Below are 24548 nucleotides of genomic sequence, written 5' to 3'. Positions count from 1 at the left end.
CCCATGATTGTGGAAAACAGGAGTGGATTGCATTGGAGAAAGCAGACCATTTATGGAGCTCCTGGGTTCCTGGTCTTTCAGTGGAGCCCAGAGGCCGCATATGGGCTGTGTTTAGCAGCTGCCACCAGTGCCCGTCAATTAGAATGCCCGGGCACTCACTGTGCAGGCGTGCCATTGGTGGCATACCTGTGCTTCTTACAGTAGGTGGTCATAGGAAAAATCCACCATAAATAGATCAAGCCCTTTGAAAGAGCTTCAGTGTTGCAGAGGGAGGGTAAGTCTATATCTGTGAGCTAGAAAGGATCAAAGAGCAGCCGTCCTTGCCTAAGGAAGAACAAGGTAACATTAGTTGCTGGTTCAGAATCTAGTTAATTTTTATGTTGTGCACAAAAATATTTTGGGGTTCTTGGGTGGCTCAGTTGGTTAAGCCCCCAACTTCAGCCTTGGTCATGATCTCATGGCTTGTGAGTTCCAGCCCCACATCAGGCTCTATGCTGATAGCTCAGAGCTTGGAGCCTGCTTCAGATTCTGTCTCCCTCGGCCCTTCCCTGGCTTATGCTCTCTCTCTTGCTCCTTCAAAGGTGAATAAACATTGAAATATATACTTGGACATATTACTTTCTGGGTTTCCAAGTTTCTTCCTTTTATTAAAAAAAAATTACATCCTTTGTATATCTTTTACTCCATCCTGTCTATATGTTTCCCAATCAAAATATTGGGGGAGGATGAAAGAGAGGGACAAAATTCCTACTTTATTCACCTGACAGCAAAGTCTTGCAAAATTTGTATTTTGGTTTTTGAATGAGCAGAAGTAGAGCAGGGCCTCACTTTAATAAATAACCTTTTGCTCTAAATCTAAAGATTTGGACAGCTTCCCAAGACCAAGTGCCTCCTGACAGAGCAGGCTAAGCTAATTGACTGTGGAGCTGGCATGGCTGATTGAGGGTTATGTGCTAAAAAATGCAGCCCAGATTTTGAGAGGGGGAATTCCTTAGACCAGGTTGTACCGGCACTGAGAGCCAAAACTCTAGCCTCCTGCCCCTGTTAAGAAACGATGGGGTCGGGTGAATGCCTCACAGCATTCAGCCAGCAGAAGGGTCACCAATGGGAGACATAGTGTTCCCTGTGGGTAACGCAGATGAAGAAAGTTGCCCTTGGAGTGCCAGCGGACAGTTCTTGATTTCTTGGCAGCTAGGAGAAGGGGCTTTTGTGCGGTACTGAATAGCCTGCCAGTCAACTATATTTATAGAGCACCTGCTGTGCAGAATTTGAAAAGGAGGAGGAGACAGGCCTTGTCCTCAAGAAGCTTGTGATCAAAGAGAAAGGAAAAGTCCCCATGTATGGTAACCCCTTACCAGTCACAATCACATGTGAAATGGGACAGGATTAGGTGATATTTAAGACATGGTCTGAGCCTTCTTACTCAAAGTGTGGGTTGTGGACCGGCAGCATCAGTATCAGCTGGGAGCTAGAAATGCAGAAACTTGGGGCTCCTTGGTGGCTCATCAGTTAAGCATCAGACTTCATCTTAGGTTATGATCTTACAGTCCGTGAGTTCGAGACCCGCATCGGGGAAGCTGCTTCAGATTCTATGTCTCTCCCTCTCTCTGCCTCTCCCATGCTCATGCTCTGTCTCTTTCGGTCTCTCAATAATGAATAAATATTTAAAAAATTTATAAAAAAAGAAATGCAGAAACTTGAACCCTGCCGCCGACCCCCAGAATCAGAATCTGCACTTGACCAAATCCCTAGGTGATTCATATCCACACAGCAATTTCAGAAGCACCAGAGGGACTGTAGAGATGGTGAGTCTTGAATGTTCTGAGAGAGCAAAGCCACCTAATTTGGTGACTAACTTGACAGAAAAGGGAAGTTTCTTTACCTGTGAGCTTCTTAAACACTGGCACCTCATCTTTGCCTCTCTTAGAAATATCCACTCTTGTGAGATTTATGATGGATTTATGCTCAGTGAGTTCTGGTTGCGTAGGCCCTTCTTCCTACAGTCCAAATTCATTCAGTGAGTACTGTGGAAATTGTTGTGAATGAATCATTGTTATAAAGGCAGATAATGAATCTGGAGAACATGCAAATGGCTTTTAGAGGCATGGGCAAAGCTGGGCATGGCAGAAACTGGCAGTGACAAAATATGACTTGGAGTAAGAGAGGGTCCTGAGACTCACCTGCAATCATGTTTCAGTCCAATTCCCTTGCTGCTTAGCCTTTACCACACCCAGTTCTCCATTTCTGCAGGTTTAGGACAGTGGGAATTCTTTGTTTCAAAGGCTTTGAAAACTATGGAGGGTTCATCTTTTCATCCTTTCTGTACTACTGAGACTGATTGACTGATGAGTCAATTTATCTACATTGAACACACTCTATAATGTATGTAATTTTCATCAAAATCAATTATTATTACCATTTTACAGTAGGAGAATGTGGTCCCCACTGCTTCTGCTCAGTTTCCAGATGCTTCCTCAGCCTCCACCCCAATTCCAAACATGTTCTGACATGATGCAGCCACAAACATAGAAATAAGGCAAATCCCTAGCAAGTGGCATGTGCAGAAAGGCATGAGTGTCATTCTCACAGTTATGTCAGAGTAAAATTATGACAATAATGATGATAACCACAAAAAAGATAGATTGTATATGTGATATTTACTCTTGCAGGAATTCATCCTTTTCTGCCAAAAGTCTTAAGATAGGTTATGCTACTATTTCCATTGTATAGATGAAGAAATTGAGGCATATTCCACTCCTGCAGAGAGGGCAACATCCATATGAGGTTATGTGGCCATGACGATAAGGCCAACCAATTCACTAGGAAAAATGTAATAATGTTTCTGAAAAGCCCATCAATCCACTTCTGCCTCCACATGTCTGAGCAGCTGAGAAGGAAAGTGCAACCCCATGTAGGGGAGCCCAGGTTCTGAGTCAGACAGACCTGGGGCAGAGCTTGCCTCCATCCTTCATGGGCTATGGGAACTTTCCTCAGGTGCCACCTGCAAAATGGGGATAATTAAGGTACTGATTTCAGGGGTGCCTGGGTGGCTAGTTGGTTAAGCATCTGACTCTTGGTTTCACTGATGGTCTCACAGTTCATGCATTTGAACTTCATGTTGAACTCCACACTGACAGTGCAGAGACTGCTTGGGATTCTCTTTCTCCCTCTTTCTCTGCCCTTCTCCTCTCTCAAAATAAATAAATAAACTTAAAAATATTTTTAAAAAGTACTGATTTAATAGAGTTGTAAAGATTATAAGAATTAATATACACTATGTTCTTCGTGTAGTTGGTGCCTGTAAGTGGTTGTTATTTATTTATTCCTCCAATGGCTATAAAGTAACAGGGTTTCTATGATTTTAAGAAGGAAAAGTTCTGGCTCTGCCTCCATGCCAGACAGGCATGCATTTTCCTACTTCCATTTCCTGCAAACATCCTAAAAATATCAGCATTAATATTCTATAATATTTCTATAGTTCTGTAGTATTATACAGTTGGCTGTTAATGACTGAAATTCTGTGGATTTGTTGGAAGTTGAATTAAACCTTTTAAATTCTTGTTTTGTTTTGATCTTGGAGTTTTTACAAAGAACACTGGGGCCAAAGACACAACGGAAATGGACAATTCACATGCAGAACATTGCAGTTTCAATGTCCAAGATAATTCTCTTTTATTTATTTGATTAGAATTTACCCTTGGCCTTACTTCCAAATCAGGATTTTGAGTAACCACAGTTTCCCTTACAACAATGGGCCTTTGTTTACATAGCTGCTGAGAAAGCATGGTCAGTGTGATAACCAAAGAGGCCCTTCCAATCCTTTTTGTCAATTCACTATGCATATGCACTTAATATATTTCCAACAATAAAATGAGGTCCCAGGGATGGAAAAGGAATGAAAAATCCCTGTCCTTGTTCAGTTGCAAGGGAAAAGAGACACATATATACTGACGTAAGTGGAAAATAATTTAAAAATAATTAGTGAATAAGGATTATATATTATCATGTGGTCCAAAATGCAAAGAGAATAAGGGAAGGGAGCAGAAGAGAATACTTATCTCTGGGAATCTTGAGAGAAATGTCAAGGTAGAAAAAGATTGACAAAATAATTGGTGGTAGTTATAATTGTAAATTATAGAACTCTATCTACATGCAGAAACTGTGCTTACACTTTGCATAGATTACTACCTTATTATTGTTATTTCACAGGCGAGGACACCAAGATTGACAGAGATTAAGGAATTGCCCCAGATTACACAACTATTTCAGGATCTGAACTAAGGTCCATCTGATAAAATCACATGCAGAGAATAAACAGAAGGTCTCTCGGGGAGAAGACTATCACTCTTCTCCATGGAAGAAAGGCCAGAAGTTAAAAAGAGAAGCCAGCTCCAGAACAGAGTGGTCACCGGCTGCACCAAGAGGAGGGAGGGAGGAAGTGCCTGCTAGCAATGGCTTTCAATGTGAACCTGAAGAGTGTAGTGTAGACTTCACCAAAGAGATAACAGAGACCCTCTAGAGAGAACAACAGAATGAAACACAGTTGTGTCATTAAGTAATCCCTGCAGCTGTGGGGAAAAGAGACTGGAGGTCAGAGAAATTTGTCTGCAGGGAGAGCCAGGAAGAGGTTCTCGGGCATTGGGTGACAATGACCCTGTCCCAAAGATAGTGTGCCAAAGAAGTTGGGTTCTTGCTCTCAGTATTCTGATATCCGTGTGCTGCAACAACTCATCCAAAGCCAAGAAATCAACATTAGACTTCCATTTCTGCATTCACATCTCTGAAAATAAAATGCTTTTTCTGAGGGTTTTGACTTCTGGCACCAGAGGGCCTTTCCATGATGTGGTGAAGAAGTTAAAGCATTTCTTTTGATGTCATACAATATCTTCATACTACATTATATCCTGCCATGTTACCTTTTGCCATAAGGGCATATGTTTTTTCTCTTTTGGTTTTATATTTTTCTCCCTCTTTAGTAAATAATAATATACTTACTTATGGTCATCAGAATGAAAATAGTTATTTTTTTAATTGGAGTTTATACCCAACACAAAAAAATTAGTGATGGAAGAAGACAACACTGCATCCTACCTTGTTTCTCCTTTCTGATTTCTGTTGAGGTGCAGTCCATTATTTCTACACTCATTCCAGCCTGCCTAGACTGCACATAGGGATGACCGTTGGACCAAACTGGATTTTTTGTTTTGTTTTGCTGTTGCTTTAAAAAAAACTTTAATTTAAATAATGTCTACACTCAAACTGGGACTCCAACTCATAACCCCACAATCAAGAGTCATGTGCTCTACCAATGGAGCCTGTCAAGTGACCTTGGACCAAACTGTTTGTTGTGAGCTATTGTCCTCTTTGCCTGGAAAGAGGCACTTGTGGGGAAAATAAGTTGAAAATTATAAATCTGGACAAAGACAAAACTCCTGGGATCCCACATGTGCTTATAATATAGAAACTTTTCTTTGATATTTATTCATCAAGCAGAAAAGTTTAAAAGAGGTCACCCTCATTAACTGCCTCTTCCTGCCCTTGAAGAGGAGAAGCTGATTCACACACATGTCACAAATTCCCAGTTCACAGAATCCCTGGAGATTTAACAGGGGAAATTCCACACCCTTTGGTCATAGATTATGCCTTTAGCCCCTTGGACATAGTATATTCTTTAACAGAAGTTTCTTTAACAGAATTCACTGCCAGACTGGTCTATAATTCTGGATATCCAAAGCCAGGTAAAAAACCCCGAAACCAAAGGTCTCAAAACTTTGGATAAGTGTCAGTAGAAATCTACCCCAGATATATGCACTTCCAGGAATGACAAGAAGTGAGGTTGATTCTGTTTCACAATGAATAGTGGTTTGCCTTGCGATAAAAGGAAACTGCAAAGTCAGAGGACTTTGGTCTCATCATCATTCAGAAAGTATGTCTCATGAGGGCAGGCTGATGTCAGAGATGCTACAGTGTCCTTGCTCTCTGGGAAAAGCAAGCTTTCATTTCTGAGCACCATCCTCACCTTAGGCTCTACAGGATGGGCTTTCTTTAGACCCTAAGGGACATGCATGCCATTCACTGTGTCTCATTTCATCCTCTTTGCAGCCTATGCATATAGGACAGGTGTCATTTCCACTTTTCCAGAAAAGAAAAACAGGCTCAGTGTCATTAAATGCTCTGCCTGCTACCAGAGTGGGTAACTAATAAGGCAAGCACACTCTGGATCCCCATTTTACTTGTTCTCTATCCATCAGTATACCATGCCACATCCTGGAAATCTATGGAATACCATTTAGATCCTTACCTCACACCATATATAAAAAGGCAGAGTGTCTTAGTCACAGGTTGATGTTTTCCTGCTCCATCCCTTTTGTCGATGCAGGTGATTGGTTGCCTGGAGTTGAGCACAGCCTGGGGCTGTGGAAAGTAGCTCTTCTCTGTGAGAAGTGAGACTAACACTTCTGTTATTCTTTTCATTTCTAGAAAATGAAGTACCGGCCCCAGCCCCAGCCCCACCCCCACCCACAGGTGAGTAAAAACACTGCTCCACATGTTTGGGCTGCAAATACAGAACGTCCATCCATCCCAGCATGATCTGGCCTCCATTGAAACTGTGAGTTTTTACCTAACTCCTACGAGGAAGTTGGATGGCCATAGTTATAACAGGTTCATAATAATAATGATAATGATAATGATGATAATAATACATTGTGTTTGTATAGTCCTCTCACATTAATCTGATTTTGATGGCACATCATACACCTGTGGAGACCCTTTAAGTTATGCCAAAGTTGTTGTCACACCCAGGCTTTAGCGTTGTGGAACCTGGGTCTCCAAGAGAATGAAGGATTTGCAGCACTTTTTCACATATAGCTAAAGCCAAACAAAGCCCACATCTTTCATGTGAACTACATCATCATGAAGCTCCTCGAGAAACAGTTCCCAGGACAGTTTGGTGGCCTCTGAGGCTCAACTCCTCCACTTCTTAGTACCCTGTTGTTCTCCCTGGTGACGACAACAACAACAACAACAAAAACAGAAATAAAGAGTTCCAGTGAGGGGCACCTGGGTGGCTCAGCTGGTTAAGTGTCCGACTTCAGCTCAGGTCATGACCTTGTGGTTCATGAATTCAAGCCCCATCTTGGGCTCTGGGCTGACAACTCAGGGCCTGGAGCCTGCTTCAGATTCTGTGTCTCCCTCTCTCTCTACTCCTCCCCCGCTCACACTCGGTCTCTCTCTCTCTCTCTCTCAAAAGTAAATAAACATTTAAAAAAAGAAAGTTCCAGTGAACCTCTTGGCAGTTAGTTAGAGGTGATGCCCAGTGACAATGGGCATTAATACTTCACACAACAGGTGAAGCCTGCTTTTATGTTCACATAGACCTAAGGAAAAGAACAATACTGGATCCCTAAGTAGAAAATATTTCCTTCAATTCAGTTTGCTTACAACCAAGTAGAAAATAAAATACAGTCTGAAGAACCACCGAATGTAATACAACCACTGTATCAAAACACGAGGAAATACTAGGAGAATCTCACAAGGCAATAAGTGATTTAATGCAGGTTTCTTGAATTGACAATATGGTGTGAAGTCAAGGGGCGAAAGGTCACTGTAGACACATCCAGTTTAGGTGAAAGCAGAAACTGAAGAGGCATCAGTTGATCTTTTTGCATGGAAATTTATAAGGGAATTATGAAGCTCTTCCATCTGGAGAGCATTTTCAGGAAGGCATTTTAAGAAATCTGGCTGTCCACAGGAGCCACTTTGTCCAGCTAAGAATACAAGATTCACACACCCAAAACCCTTAACCAGTGTAGAAGAATATTGCCATGTGTCAAAATGGATGAACCAGGCTCAGTGCCATGTGAGTTCAAACAGGGACATCTCAATTTAGTGTTCTTTTAGCCAGTATAGCTGTGTGACATTCTTCTCAGGATCTTCTTCTTCTTTGGTATGTTTTCTTCTTGTACATACAAATTTATTTTTGCCACTATTGAGTACACTGAGAACCTACAGGCCATTGCAGACATAACTTCTCCCTTCTGTTCTTCAGATGTGTTGCCATCACTGGGTTGCTTTAAAATTCTCCTTTTTATGGCATAGGCATATTTCATACTCATCATACAATACTGACCTCCTGTTGCTAAAGCAAGTCTCCTCTCAAACTGTTTTAAAATAGTTATTAGTTAACTAGGATTCAGACCTCTATTTTATCTATCCAAAAAAAATCCATGCTTAAAATAATTCTTTTCTCACATACATCACAAGTCAGACACTATTTGCAAATATCTAAGTTAATATGATTCTGGACAGAGGGAAGCAAGCTAGAATGTCTGCCTCAGCTGACGAAATTGGATGTTACTGCTCTCATGTTGTCTTTATTGGCACTCTACTCAACCTAGAAAATTACTATGTGCACCAAAGTATTTTCTTTGAAACTATTGTACAGTTACAGATTTTATACCCTGGTTTATTATTATAATCGAAGTCCGAGCAATTATAATCATTACATGGGTCAAACTTCCTTAAAAAGTCAGTCCCTTTTGGGGTCTAAAATGAAGTGACATACATTTTATACTCACTTCTCCACCAGCATGTTTAACATAGTCCCAGTGTAGTTCAGTATATTTTAACAAAATTTGTACTGCATGTCACTATGTATAAAGTGATCAGATTGCATTTATTAAGTTAACTGTGATTCTACATTATAAATTCTGAAATTCATAACTCATCTATTGCATAATAAATGGATATGTAGTGTCATTTATAATCTGTTCTGTTGTCATTAACTTCTTCTTTCCCACCCTCCACCCCATTCCTCATCACACAATTAAATGCTTTCTTTAAGGCACTTTTAAAAATGTACTTGTACTTTCTACACAGAACCAAATAAAGAGAAGGAGGCGGGAACTACACCAACAAAAGGTGAGTTGGAAGGAGGGAAAGTGAGGCTGGATTCAACAAAACTAGAAGCATAAAGAAATCAGTAATGGTTGCCATGGTGGCCCCACAGAACGTCACTGCGTTACCTTCCATCAGTGTGGCTTAGAGTTCTTGCCTCTTATCTGCATGGTCAGCATGATGAAGAGAGCTTTGATCAGTCTTCATGATACACATTTCTAAAAGAAAAACAACAATGATAAAAATATCACAAGCATTTATTTAGATGCTAGCAAATCAATTGGTAGTTTCCAAGTTACCATGTGCATGTGAAAGAAAAGAGGTGTTTGGTCTTCTTGGGATTATGCAGTTTGGAAAGTTATCTGGATATCCATTTTTTAAAATGGAATGTTAAAAAATGTTTAAAAACATGTTTAAACATTAAAAAATGTTTAAAATGGAATGTTTTTCAGCCATTATTGATGAACGGTTCCAGGTTTCATTCATAATATTAAGGCTAGCATCTTATTTTATTGCATTGTATATTTTGCATAGGTTTATATGATGACTTAAATATATTAACAGTACCACCTACGCAAACATTATGTTGCTTCGTATTGAATTGGAAACTCGTTTGTTATTGTAATATTAATCTATTTTTACCTTATATGGAGATAGTCCAGTCTCAGAAAATCAATAGTCTTTATCATGTACTACTGCGGGTCTGTGAAATATTCATTCCTTCGTCTCTCCGTGGAGGGTGTCATTGTCATTACTGACTAACTGTCCTAAGCTAAAGAGCATTACCCTTCTACCAAAGAAAGTTTTCACAGAGATAGATCAGAGAAGTCTGCTTATCTGTTTGTATCATCATTTTTAAAAGTACATCTTTTATTTGTGGACTGAATAACACAGTTTAAATTTTGGAATAACCAATTATTTCCTGATTGCAATCAGACGTTTCTTTCTCTCTGTCTCTCTTTTGGACTCTACTCAAAAGCAGGCTAAGTATTTCTTTGTTCTTACTATGTCATATTTCATTACCTAATTCCTATGGTATTAATGTCTCCCATACATTAGTAAAATATATTTTTTTCTTTCAGAACATTGGACCTCTTTTCTTCCATTAACTTGAACTTACAATCTCATAAATGAACACATAATGTTAGTACGCCCTCTTTGTCCTTGACCTTCAGTGGCTTCCATGGATAGTAACATGAATAGTAATCCTGGCCATGTGGGCTACAGTCTGAAGGTTATTTGCTTATGGAATGCAGACAGTGCAAACTTCTAGAACTCTTTCCATGAGATGGGTTTAAGGATGTTTAGACATCCTGGCTGAAGCTATTGCAACATTATTCTCTATAAGACCAGTGGCATACTCCTCTGTTTCCAAATTTAGAAAGGTGCTTGGACCAGGCTGTAAGCCTCAACCAACAAAGTAGATGATATTATCCCAGAGGGCAAGCTGTCAATGTTTAAACAAAGCCTTAATGTGAAAAGTCATCATATTATATTTGTATGCTTAAAGGAGAAAATGCCCTTCTGTAAGTCAAAATCAACCAATCAGCCAGTCAACCAATCAACAAAAACTCTTCTATATGCAGAACTCAGTATGATGAAAGATCTAGACCAGATGACTAGGGAATCCTGAAATTAGCAGCACTTTTTCTGACATTTGCAGAATTAAGCAAGGCATGGCCACATGTAGTCACACTCCCAGCCGCATAAATGGCCACATTTCTATTTGCTCTCCATGATTAGGAAGCAAATCAGTTTAGGATAGAAAATGACATCCCTAAATAAAGAAGGTAGGTAGATGGAAGTTATTTTCTAATACATAGTCCTCTTCAACTATTACTTACTTTCATCAAGAACAGGGAAATTTCGAAGAAAATGCTTATGCAAAAGGTAGACACAGTAATCGCTGCTTTATGTATTTCCCTAATTGAGAAAAAAGACTTGCATAAGCATAAACAGATATAACAGACCTTTTCTCCAGCATTGACTAGAATATCCCTACCTGCCCTTCCCCCTTCCTTAGCCCTCGGTCCATCTCATTGTTTCTTAACCCATCAGTTCAGGTTTCACTCCTCTATGCAGCTTTCCTGGACTGTCTTAGCTCTCTTTCATCTGCCCTTCCTCCTCCTGATTTCTCTTGGACCTATTGCTTCTGGCATTAAATCATTCTTTTCTCAACTTAATCACCTATTAATGGTTCACTCCTTCTCTTAAAAGGTTGTAAGTTTTTTTTTACAGTCAGGCACCAAGTCCTAACACCTCTTTGGTCCCCTTAGCTCATTTCTTCCAGTGTTTGGCAGAGAGCTGCATGCGACAATTCTCTAATAAATACTTGTAGAATGAATGAACAATTGAATTTCCAGGAAAGCTGAGCTGTTGGTCATATAGACAGTGGTACTCTGGATAAATTTTTATTTCCACTTCCCATGTTTGCTGGGCAGGAGTATAAGCATCCCCCACACACTCTTGAGTCAGTGAGATTCAGGATGAGACATTGGTGCTGTGTATCCTCAGAAGAGATGGATGATTTTTACTGTGAGGTCAACTCACTTAAAACCATTGAGAATGGCCACTCCTGGATATGAGTACATTCTCAGCACTTAGTCTTCTATATAATTAGTTGAAGTATATTCAATTAGAGGCTCTAAGGCTGTCACTACTAAGAAAGTTTGCACGGCAATATAAACTTAATATTTTTCGCAGGATGCCTAGATCTTTCTGCTACAACCTGGAAATGTTCTGAAAAAATTTTTATAGCTGCAGAATGTTGTTTCATTCCTGTATCAACCTTATAATACTATTTGTGGTTAGATTTTCCAACTCTTTCACATTTACTAAGGGTCTCAGTCTGGGAAATTCCCAGAAAGAGGTTTTAATGTTTGTTTGTTTATTTGCTTGCTAGCCTCTGGAATTGTTCACCCAGCTACCCTGTTCCCTAATACTGACAATTTTGTCCTGGAATTGAAACAATAAAGGTGATGATATAGAGATGTGTATAACCAAAGAGCAATACCAGAAATTAGATGTACAAATCCATTTTAGAGTGATCATACTGGGAAGCAATGTCCTTATAAAAATAATGCTGCTCTGGCTTAGAATTCTTTCAGAATAATACAGATGACAAATCAATGGAATACTAGGGATAGGTTCTTTTCTACATGCTCAGTGGGGCCAAAGATCTGTCTTTTATTCCAATGTCCGTTTATTCAGTAAGTTTTCACTGTCGGCTCTGTGCCAGGCACGGGTCTAGCTGCTGGGTCCTGTCCTCCTGGAGGACTTTAGGGAGCTTTGGAGGAGAGAGTGACCATCAGCAGAGGACAGTGACTTTCAGTTTTGGAAGCAGACAATGGTCACAGAGGGCCATGTGTAGAGAATAATGTGGGTGATCAAGTGGGATCATATTTCTTTTGGTGAGTCAACCTTGTACACATGAATACAGGGTAATGAGTTTGGGTCTCTTCTCAACCTTAACTACTGGTCCTACAGGAAGTTCGAAGCTAGTCTTGGGAATAATTCCAGATGTGCCAGAGCATTAGAATCAGAGACTAGTCTGAAAACCAGTATTCACTTCAATGCCAAAGTTCTGGCATTTAAAAACAATTTTTCTTTAATTTTTGCATCTTGATATATTTTGGTAAGCCTAATGGGACATTAACTGCCTCTTTTTATTTTTCTTCCAGAAAAATATTTGCTCTTGGTAATCACTGCAAGTGAATAAAGACTTAATTTCTTTTTTCCAAGCATTAAATTTAGTATTACCCTATAAACCACCATAAATGAACCTTGTGCATATTAAAGTTCTCACATAACTTGAGATGAAGAGACTTTCATTTGGCATGAGTGTGGCTGGCAAATGAGGAAGTGAATCAGTGAAAGTTCTAGCAAGTTTTCTCTTAAAGGATGTGATTCTTTTCTTTAATTCTAAGAATGATTACAATTTTTTGTCTGCATTTAGATTCTTTTTCTGCAATAACATTGTTCCATTGTTTTTAATTCACATGCTGGAATTTTTTGTGTGCCATTTTCCCTTCAGCTATCAGACAACCAACCATCCAATGTACTTTCTCTATGCTTTCTAATTACATTGCTTCTTTGTAACGATCTTTTAAAAACTAATATCACTGGGGTACCTGGGGACTCTGTTGGTTAAGCGTTGGTCTCTTGATATCAGCTCAGGTCATGATCTCCCAGTTCATGAGTTCGAGCCCCAAGTTGGGCTCTGTGCTGACAGCATGGAGACTGCTTGGGATTTTCTCTCCCTTTCTCTCTCTCTCTCTGCCCCACCCCCTTCTCAAAATAAATAAGTAAGCTTTCAAAAAAAGAACTAATAAAAAGAAAAATAACTAGTATCACCATATATTTCAATCCTAAGACACAGCCATTATAAGATGCAACCTTGATTTAATAAACTGGAGAAGGAAAAAAACTCAATAAATATATGTATTTACTGTAGGATGAATCCAGACTTTAGAGGTATCAAGGTATAAGGGACACCTGGGTGGCTCAGTTGGTTTAGTGTCCACTTCTTCATTCTGCTCAGATCCTGATCTCGAGCCCCATGTCAGGCTCTGCTCTGAGTGTGGAGCCTGCTTGTGATTTTCTCTCTCCCTCTCTTTCTGCTCCTCTCCCACTCACTCTTTCTCTTTCTCTCAAAAATAAATAAATAAACATTGAAAAAGTAAGAAGTATCAAGATATGAAGGTATGTGCCTTTTCATTAAGAAAATATGATGGCGGGCACCTGGGTGGCTCAGTTGGTCAAGCATTAACTTCAGCTCAGGTCATGATCTCATGGCAAGTTGGGCTCTGTGTGAGAGCTCAGAGTCTGGCACTTGCTTCAAATTCTGTGTCTCCCTCTCTTTCTGCCTCTTCCCAGCTCATGCTCTGTCTCTCTCTCAAAACTAAATAAATGTTAAAAAAAATTTTTTTAAAGAAAATATGATTAATCAAATGCCTCCAAATATGATGAATTTGTGTCAGCTGTTGATGCTATTTCCTTTCATACATGTTTTTTGTTGCTACTGTTGTTAATTTGGTCACATGAGCCAATGTTTCCACAACTGATTACTTATGGTTGAGGAATTCAGAACTTGGTCACAATCAAACAAGGTATTATACCAGTAGTTAAGTTTGTTGAGAGTCAACATATATTTTAATTTCATGTGCTTTTCAGTCTTTTTAAAACTCTTATCAATTGTCCTAAGTTTGTATGACTTAAAAAATTAATTTAAAAAGACAATTTAAACCAACCATAGCTAGAAGTTATTTTATGCCAAAGAGAATGTGTATAGTCATAAGAATCTATATATTCTATTATCTCCGGAGTTCTCTCCCTGCATTCCAGATTTCATGTGTGCCCCCCTAAAATCCCAGGCTTGTAATGTGAGACACATTTTTTTTTCTCTACCAGGCCCTCTTCTCTGGGAACTTCAGTTATTTAAAGAACCATTTTTATGGTCTTACAAAAAATGCTATTTTCCCATGACCTAAGAACAAGTAAAATTCTGCTTTGGTGAATCTCCCTTCCGTGAGCTAGGGGAGAGAGTCTGCTGTTCCGTTCTGTGGTCTTCAGATATACTGTATTCTAAAGACCACAAAACAGATGTTTTTCGTCATCATTGTAGCGACTTTTAAATAGAAAATAAGAAACTATGACTTATGTATTGCATTTTTTGTTTTGTTTGAAAATGCTGTTTGTACGGTGCCTTGACTTTCATGTATGTGTTGCTGACTAGGCCCAACCCAGGACAGTCGGGTATTCTGTTTCCCTTCTAACAGTAGAACCTGTTTTTCCATAATTAATAAGAAAATTAGACCTTTCATTCTCATCCAATTCAACCAAATTCAAGCCGTTAACTTTTTAAGAATTTAAGATCAGGATCCAGCATCTTAACTACATTCCTCAATCTAATGGGATGCCAGGACCAAACCTACTTTTGAAAGGAGGAAATCATAAAATTTGCCCCCTGTCAATTATATTCTCTAGAATTTCAGTATCGTTGAAAAGTTATGTACAATGAAGCACCAAGTGAGAAGCAATTGCTATTTGGAAGCAATGTGGGATCATCCAGAATATCATTCCATGATATTTTGATGCACTGCTTTAACATGTGATGCCTTACTAGTTTAAAATAATTGTGAATGTCCTTCCAAATAGTTTTAACATTTAGTAGACTTTGACACCACTCACCCATCAAATTTCTGCTTAACAGATGGATTCTCTTTTCATTTTCATTTTATGAAAGTATGTAAATACTGTTTTCTCAATCATTTTGCATTCTAAACAATTCACTACACACAGTGCACAAAGCAAACTAGCAACTACAAAACCTGTATAAAATGAGTTGTTGATTCAACTCAAAATGGTTCCAGCCTCTAGTTTCTAGTTAAAGAAGCTCCTTTCTAGGATTTGGTTGAGTTTTAAAACTTCATTTTCAAGAATTTTGACAGGACTTTAAATCAAGATTCTTTACATATTTCAGGAAATAAAAGCCTTTGAATAGGTTACAAGAATAAAATACTGAACACTGAATGAATTAAATGCATGAAAAATAATACAGAAAAATCTCAAGGTATTTTTTTTTGTTATGTAACACTGTGATTATCTAACAGTCTTCTGAAATAGCTCAGAAAATATCTATACTTCCCCAAACGCACGATTTTGTGAAATGTTAATAGATGTTCCAGAAGAAAAGGATTTAAAAGTGAACTAAATTTGGGAAAGGCTAACTGCTGTATCATTTTTGTCTCCACCCCTCAGTGCCAATGCCCATTAGCATACAGAAGTCTGCAGTACCCCTCAGTAAGCGTACACCCATACAATCCAATAAAATACATTTAACTTTATTTACCCTAGTATTTTCCAAGCTTCTTTGACCCCAGAAAGTTTCCTCTGAAGAATCCCAAATTCCAGAGTGTTCAGTGAATTCCTTCTTGGATTTTGATGATATGACATTTAAGCTTCTCTACACATTACATTAGTTATTTTGTTAAAAAGTAATAAATATATTCCTGGTTGGCACTTTTAGAAGAGAAATTTCAGGCTAGTGAATAATCTTTATGATAAATATTCTAATAGACTGTATTATGTATAATTATATAATTTCACATATTACAATTATAATTATGATATGTTATATAAAATGTATTTTATCTTTTGTCAGAAATTTTTATTATTTATTTATTTATTTTAAAAAATACTATCTGGCTTTTATTTTATTCATTTAAAAAATTTTATTGTTTTATTTATTTTTGATACAGAGAGAGACAGCATGAGTTGGGGAGGGGCAGAGAGAGAAGGAAACACATAACTGGAAGCAGGCTCCAGGCTCTGAGCTAGCTGTCAGCACAGAACCTGACGCTGGGCTCGAACCCACGAACGTGAGATCTGACCTGAGCAGAAGTCGGAGGTGTAACCGACTGAGCCACCCAGGCGCCCCTGTCAGGAGTTTTTAAAGCACTTTAAAATTAACAGCCATGTACATGTATATTCTGTATCCTATTGTATATAGTCATATAAGTTTGTGTTTTGAAATTCACAATTATTCTAGTGTTTTAAGGGCAAAGGTTATTGTTGTTTACAATAACGTTAGTTTTTACGCTTTGAGAAAGGATGGGCAGAGTTTCAGATAACACCAAATGCCTATTTAAACATCTAGTTATAAAGACACTTTGACATTCAGACTGTTTAGAAAAGGAGAATATTCAGAGCCTCTGCACATAAATATTATCAGGCATATTTTGAATTTTACCAATGTGCATGCATAGATTTTTTTAAAAACTATATAGCATTGGCCAATACCAATGCAATCATGGGAAAATGCTCATAAAGTTCCTAAAATAAATATTGGTAAACTTAGTAAGTATTACAAATTGATTTATCTTAGTTAATGTAAGTTAGTATTGTCTTTTGTCTCTTAAATATAAAAAGGGAGTTAATCACAAGGTTTTGGGGATCAGGAGAGAACAAATTATCTTTCATATATGCTTTTTTATTCCTATGTTCAAATGACTGTCGTATACAAATTATGTCTGACATCAACTTTAGTTACAAAACAAGAACTTGAAAACACCTCTGTTGTTGATTTTGTCAAGGTTTGTTTTTTAGCATTAATTTTTTTCCTAACCTACAATCACATGAAATGTTTGCAGAGTCCATTCATTTCTCAATCTACTCTTTCATTGGATTTCTCTATTCTCTCACCCTTTTATTTATTTATTTTTCTCTTTGGTCTATAATACTGAGTTGAATCTTTCAGGTACTGAGTCTTCTAAGGCTTACTCAACAATTCACCGTGTTTTTTGTGCTTTCTCTCATTTTTTTTTTCAGCTTTCTCTGTTTGCAGGAAATTCAGGACAAAGTCCTTTTCTTCTTGACTTTTTCTTCCTATTTGTTGTTTCAGATGAAGATGAAGCCTTCACACCTAGTGCCGTGCCTCCAGGTTAGGATGATTCCGACTCCTTACCCCACTTTGTAGTTTATTGTTAATCGACAGTAAAGAAAAAGAAAAGGCAGAGAATTTTGATGAGACAGTGCTCAGAGAGGGGACACCAGCTTTTGCCCCTAACACCAGCCGGGAAAATTTGGGCTTTAATAGTGATTTTTTTTAATAAAAGAAAACTTTTTTGTGAAATAAATAAGATTAATAAATTTTGGGCATGAATTTCTTAGGTATGAATTTTAAGGACAAAAATGTTTTTTTTTCCATTTCCAGCTATATGCCCTTGTCCCGTTCTTTAGATATTTAAATTATTTTATTACTGTTTCTTAAATGATAGACTTTTTATAGATTCTTTCATACTTGAAGCTCTACTAATTCTCCAAACAAGCCAACTTCCATTCTTTTCCCCCAAGCCGACTTCTAGTTCTTTCTCCCCAGCCTGAGGAGACACAGGGTTTAGGGGAATCCAGGAAGGTTGGACTCAGCTCTCCATTTTCACTCCGTGCCCATGTGTCATCCGAATCACACTTTCCTTTCAGGTGTGGGTAGTCGGGCCCTGGAAAGAAAAGATTCAGGTGAGCAATCGCCTGCAGCAAGGCGTTTCGACCCCATCCTAATATTGTCACTAATGATCTTTCTTGAAGCTGTTTTGATTCTAATCTTTTATTCCGTTTGTAGCCTTTTAAAAAAGCAATCTCTTATTACAAATCTTCTTACAAGAAAACTAATGTATTGAGAAATGATTAATTTTGCATGACACACACACAAATACAGGAATTGAGCCACATATTTCACAGATTTCTTTGTTTTATTATAGCTCTCATTTTTTTAACATTTAGCAAATACAAAGAGATTAAGAAACGGAAAATCTCCATATTGGGGATATGTTAAAGTTCGAGAATAATTCACATTTCTCTAGAACCGTATTGCATTGTAAAAACCTCCAAAGGCATCTTGTCAGCAGTCACTACAATTTTCTGAGGTCATTCATTCATTTGACAAATTCGTGTTAAGAGCTCATTACAGTCCTACTGTGGGCCTTGTATGGGTCAGGCACTTTTGCAGGCACTTGTGGGTATAGGACAAAACAATACAAATCCCTGCTCTCTTGTTCCAATTCATTCTTACCATGAATATCACAGCCATTCACACACACACACACACACACATACACACACAGACATAATCATGTAACTACACTGTATAACTTCATTGTGAAAATGATCTCGAAGGATCGCATGATTGGTACCTGAAAACTAAAATAACTAAATGTACATTTCCTTCTTTTCAAGAAACATTAACAGAGAGTTGGCAACCCATGCATTTTTTTTCCCAGTTACTAAGTGGCTGAAACTGAACTTCTCTGTGTTTAGCTCTTGGAGACAGAAGGAAGGAATGTCGACAGTTCTCTCTCCTGCCCTCCTTGTTGGAGCTGACTGCTGATTAATACCAGCTAAGCCCTAGAAGTGCAACCTACAAGACGAAAATAAAATTCACTTTCAGCTTCTCTCGCTTCATGGGAAAGCCTCAACGAGATTTTTCTTTTTCTGTTTTCACCTTTTGCAGGATGCACCTAGTATTCTTGAAACTTCTGCCTGCATGTCATGACCCGTTACTTAATTGTCAAACTATCCCCTCATTTATGCAACTCCAGTGGAATCATCTAATCATATAAAAGCAAGGAATCTAGACATATCAGGCTAGGTGTGGCTGTCTGACCCTTCCCAGTTGACCAGCAAACTGATTTATCCCTTTAGTCTTTCCAGCTCTGTTGTATAGACCTGGCACATTACATTCACCTATTTTGACACAGTTCTGTTTTAATATACGTCCCACCATTATTTATCTGTTAGAGGACAGACAGGATGGGGAAACTCTGGCTGCCAACAAACACAGAGTAACAACCTACCTGAAAAGCTTTACTATTTCTAGGAATTAGAAAATGTTCTTTATCCCGTCATGGAAGAGGCATCCCTTCTAAGAATGGGGATCTGTGACTCTCTACTGATGGCTTCAGGGGAGATGGATGGAAAGAATGATGTTGTATTTATCCAGGTGTATTGGACACAGAAAAGCTTCAGCGTTGACAAGAACTACAACCCCAGGTAAGTCTGCCTGAGAAGGACCTGGCCCTGAAATGACGCTTTCCCTCCTTTCTTCTCATTAGAATGGTCTCTTGGCGAATCACCTGCTGGGGAGGAACAAGACAAGCAGAATGCCAATTCTCAGCTATCCACCCTCTTCGTGGAGAAGCCTCAAACAGGATCAGTGAAAGTTGGTGAGTGCCAAGCATTAAATCACTTTTTTTTGAAATGGAGGTGAAATTCACATTGCATAAAATTTACCATTGTAAAGTGAACAACCAGTAGCTATTTAGTATACTCAGTGATGTGCAACCACCATCTCTATCTAGTCTTCAAACATTTTCATCACCCCAAACAGAAACTGTATACCCCACTAAGCAGTTACCGCCCCTTCTTCCTCCTCTAGCCCCTGGAAACCACTAATCTGCTTTGTCTCTATGGATTTCCCTATTCTGGATATTTGTTGTAGATGGAATCACACAATATGTGACCTTTTGTGGCTGGCTTCTTTCCAGTAGCATAATGTTTTCAAGGTCCATCCAAGCTGTAGCATGAGTCAGTACTTCATTTGTTTTTATGGCTGAATACTATTCTATTGTATTTATGTACTAAATCCTGCTTTTTGTAACCTGAAAAGGAGAGTGACAGCTATAATTTTAGTAACCTTTAGCACATAGTTGTTGAGTTCCTGGACTCTGGAGCCAAGTTGGGTTCAAATCACTTTCCTCATCTGTAAAATGGGGATACTACGTGTGAGGTGCTTTGAACAGCACCTGGCATATCTTAAAATTCCATGTTTTGCTGTCAATTGCAACACACTTATTCCATAGGATGTTTACAGATCTACACACACACCATATGATAATGTATGTATCTCAGCAGAAACTAGTGGACAGAGGGTTCAACTTTGGGGATATTCATTCCAAAAATATTGATTACACACCTCCTGTTTTAGACACTGTGCTGAATACTGAGTATAAGATGTGAGAATTCAGAACTTATAATCCTTTCTTAAAGTTTATTTATTCTGAGAGAGAGAGACAGAGAGAGACAGAGAGAGAGAGAGAGAGAGTCCCAAGCAGGCTCAGCGCTCTCAGCACAGAGCCCAACATAGGGCTCCATCTCACAAACCGTGAGGTCATTACCTAAGCCAAAATCAAGAGTCAGATTCCTAACTGACTGAGCCACCTAGGTGCCCCAGAACTTACAGTCTTAATGGGAGGAATAGATAGCTAGAAACTAAACAGAAAGATGATCACAAAAGCCAAGTGCCATGAAGGAATTAAACTGGGTGGTAAGTTAAAGAATACCTGGGGGTCCAGGAATTTCCACAAAATAAGTTTTTATGAGGAATATATTGTGATCAGAACAAATCAGCACACTGATTATATTCTAAAATTACTTCTTTCAGGTCTAGAATATAGAAGCACGTTGCATGTGTATGGAAATATTTGCTTCCCTGTGTTTCTAGAAAACATCAAAGTGCTTGGCTGGATGGTAGGCTAGATTTTTTGTGCCCTTAGGGCTCAAACAATCAATATAAATGGATAAGCAGTTTTATCTCAAAAAGATCAATTTTATTTAGTCATATTTAGTCATGTAAATCTGGACTTCCTGTCATCTTGCCTAATAAAAAGGATGGGGAAAATCCATACATTTGTGAGGCTTTTCATTTTTATTTCATATATACATGATAAAGTCAAACAAAATTTCCAGTGATTAAACCATTGCTGCTTTTCTGCCTCATAAACTTCAAAAGCAGAGCAGGCTGGAGTGTCCTAAGAACTCCTAGGGCGTGCATAAAAATCAGAGCACCAGGCACATCACAGTGTCTGTAGTGCAATCCTGTGTAACTCCTTGTAGTTGAGAGCAAAACTAATGGCACTTTTTAAGCCAGAGTCTGAATCGCTTCTGCTTTTTCTAGGTGAGAATATTACCTTTATAGCCAAAGTCAAGGCTGAAGACCTTCTTAGAAAACCCACCATCAAATGGTTCAAAGGGAAATGGATGGACCTGGCCAGCAAAGCTGGGAAACACCTCCAGCTGAAGGAAACCTTCGAAAGGCAAACTCGGGTATGGCCCTCATCTCCTGGCACAGGGGTTCGACTGGGTCATTCCTTCTGTGTCATTTTCAGGTTCAGCTTTGAGAGAATTCAGTCCCAGAAAATTCTCTAGAGTTACCATTCCTAGTGCTGATACTCAAGCCTGGTTGCCCTGCTGTGCCCAAAGTTGGGGAGCACACTGACCCCCTCCTATGTTGAGAGTACTGTGCTGGAGCCCCCAGATAGAAAAACGTTGATCCATTCCTGAGGAATTTCAAAAATAACTGAAATGTGATAGCTTCTTTCTATTGGCAAGGTTGGGCTGAAATGTGCTGGATACTTTTCGTTGCAGATGTACACATTTGAGATGCAGATCATCAAGGCCAAAGAGAACTATGCAGGAAACTACAGATGCGAGGTCACCTATAAGGATAAGTTTGACAGCTGCACGTTCGATCTTGAAGTACACGGTAAGAGAGTCTTCTTGTCTGGAGAGATGTTTTTCCCCCCATGGGATATGAGGGGATAGAGGAGAAGAAGGTCATTTATACTATGAGATTTTGAAAATAAAGTTTTCTTTCAAACTGTGTGTGTTTCTGATTGTGGTAGTCTCAGCAAGCCTGCTGAGTTAAGTTGTTATGAAGCAATTTAGAAGTGGAGTTTTGGGAATTTTATTGCTAAGTACCTCTTGTCCATGCTATCTATATTCCTGCAATCTTCTGGATAAGAGCTGATGCCATTTTCTTCTTCTACTAAATGTGCCTGTTTCATTGGGTCCACTATTCCCACTCAAGTTTGGGGATAATTTCATATGGTACCCAGGATGTCAGGATACCCAGGTGGAAGGGAGGATTTCTCTTCTAAGAAAGGTCTTCATCCATATGTTCTGTGTGCTGTCCAGAGTAAATTCAGTAGGGTAAATGTAAATATGTACATGTGGATTGGGGGGAAAAAGCACTTCTAAAAGTATACAAAGAGGAAGTTGACCTAGCAGCAAAGATCATAAACTTAAGATAAATCCAAAGTGTGATAAAGCTACAAGAAACAAAGCTGATGTAATTTAATGCTGGGCTATAACAAGTGGAATAGGATCTAGGCTTAGGAAATAACACTACTCTTGCAGCATGCTACTTGTTCCACATTTAGAGTAATATCTTTGGCCATGGGCACCATACATCAACCTGGATCTCTTCTGGAGTAAGGTACCCAGGAAGATGAAGAACCCAGAAACCATACCCTAGTCAGCTGAATGTGGTGAAAGAGGCCAGGCATACATAATTCATAAATAGGGGAAGTGCTGTCACACAAAAGCATTTCAGACAAATTTGAATCTAAAGATAGGAATTATGAGGTGAATTTTTTTGTCTTAACTTTAGCATGAGTTTTTTCACTAAAACTATGTACACAACCTGGGAAGAGTACGAAATTCCCGTTTTGAGAGATGCCAAGTAAAGCCTACAGAGATTTCTGTCCCAAGGGAGAATCTGGTCCTGAGCAGTGCTTCTTCAACTGGCTGGGCATCTCTGAGAATCACCTGAAGGGCTGTTGAATAATATTGATTTCTGGGTGCCCATCCCTTATCTGAAGAATCCCCACAGCCTGGAAAGGAACTGAGCACAAAATTGCCTTCTTAATGGGTATTTATTTTGCTGTTTTCTTTCCTTTCAAAGAATCTACTGGGACTACTCCAAACATTGACATCAGATCTGCTTTCAAGAGAAGGTAACTTCAAAAGGGGAATCTAGGTAGCTATGGTGTAATGTGCAAGTGGAGGGTTTTCAAAACACATATGCCCTTTCTTCACACTCTGTCTTCCAAATGAGAGCACCTCTTTAGTCAAACATACTACGTATCCAAAGGTTAGTGTTCTAGGAAAGCTATAGGTTTAATGTCAAATCAGGTATATACTGATCATTTTTTAGATTATTCTGGTCAGAGTGAAGCTCCCATTTTTTTTTCAGGTTTCACTGTTGCCTTTTGAAAACACACTTTTAATCTCTTCATGTGTGACTTCATCCTTAATTACGTTATTTCCCACCAAATGGCCAAGAAAAACATGTAATAATAAAGCATCAGTTAAGTAATGTCAGAAAACTTTTATTTATATTGCTTTTCATCTAGAAATTGCTTATGGGGCTATTTAATCATGGACCCAGAAAACCACAATTAGGTAGTGACTTACTGAAGTTAGTGCTATTTAAATATTGGATTATTAAGTGAAAGACCACTGAGTCCACTAGAATAAAGAATACTATAGAAAGGCAAAATACAGATACCCATTTGATTTATTTTGCAATTACCAAGGCTGAAAAATTGGGGGTTGGGGGACAAGGAAGAAAAAATTTTTTAAAGTCCTAATCTACAGGAAATGTAACTAGCCCCTTTCAGACATTATCTTACTCTCTGTACTTAATTTTTCCATAATATAAGTTCATTAATGAGAACAAATGTTTTGTTCTTTTTAAGACTGAATCCACTTAGTTTTGTTGAATAAGGAAAGCCATGCCAAACTATCATAAAGCAATGATTTAGTCTATTTTTAAAAAAGCATATTTCTCTCCTGTTATAAGTATTGAACATTTTAATTACTTAAAATGTATTTAATATTACCTGATCAATAAGTTTTTTTTTAAGTCATAAGTTTGAATCCTATTACTTTCCTCCCATCTTCCCTTCCCCCATGATTGGCAAATGCATAGGTCTAAAACTATGCTCATCCTATGTACAAGCGTATCCTAAAAGAGGGAGATGTAAGCTACTAAGTTTTGTGCTTTAAAAGAATAGAAATGTGTTTACTTCAGGTCTTCTCTAAATACCTGCTGTTAAAGAAATTTTTAAAACACATTATTTGAGTTTAATTCTTATAACTTACGTGTTATACACACTGTTTTTAAACCCGCAGACTCTTTTCTTAGAAACCATAACTAACATTTGTAAAGAGCAGGAAACAAAATCTTCATTAAAAAATTAAACATGTAAGTAAATGCGTAGTGCCATTTAAATGTCAGCTCCAAAGCTTCTATTTAGAGTTTCTATGAAATCATGAAGATGGCTGCATGCCTAATTTAAGATGCATTTCTCTAT

At 38.4% G+C, this 24548-nt stretch overlaps 1 protein-coding gene across 1 annotated transcript in view; it reads left to right on the top strand.

The window, feature by feature from the left end:
- The first annotated feature begins 1068 nt into the window (after positions 1-1068).
- Positions 1069-24548, top strand: part of MYBPC1 (myosin binding protein C, slow type) — a 72712-nt gene continuing 49232 nt past the window's right edge. Inside the window, exons 1-10 of the mRNA XM_029955433.1 lie at positions 1069-1214; positions 5545-5738; positions 8881-8922; positions 10074-10132; positions 17227-17338; positions 17878-17913; positions 19506-19616; positions 21347-21495; positions 21817-21934; positions 23135-23186. Coding sequence (XP_029811293.1) covers positions 1069-1214; positions 5545-5738; positions 8881-8922; positions 10074-10132; positions 17227-17338; positions 17878-17913; positions 19506-19616; positions 21347-21495; positions 21817-21934; positions 23135-23186 — 1019 coding nt within the window. The remainder of the gene's footprint in view (positions 1215-5544; positions 5739-8880; positions 8923-10073; positions 10133-17226; positions 17339-17877; positions 17914-19505; positions 19617-21346; positions 21496-21816; positions 21935-23134; positions 23187-24548) is intronic.

This window comes from Suricata suricatta, chromosome 10 (genome assembly GCF_006229205.1).
Source record: "Suricata suricatta isolate VVHF042 chromosome 10, meerkat_22Aug2017_6uvM2_HiC, whole genome shotgun sequence".
NCBI classification, from domain to species: Eukaryota; Metazoa; Chordata; class Mammalia; order Carnivora; family Herpestidae; genus Suricata; species Suricata suricatta.
This window is presented reverse-complemented; position numbering and strand designations above follow the sequence as displayed.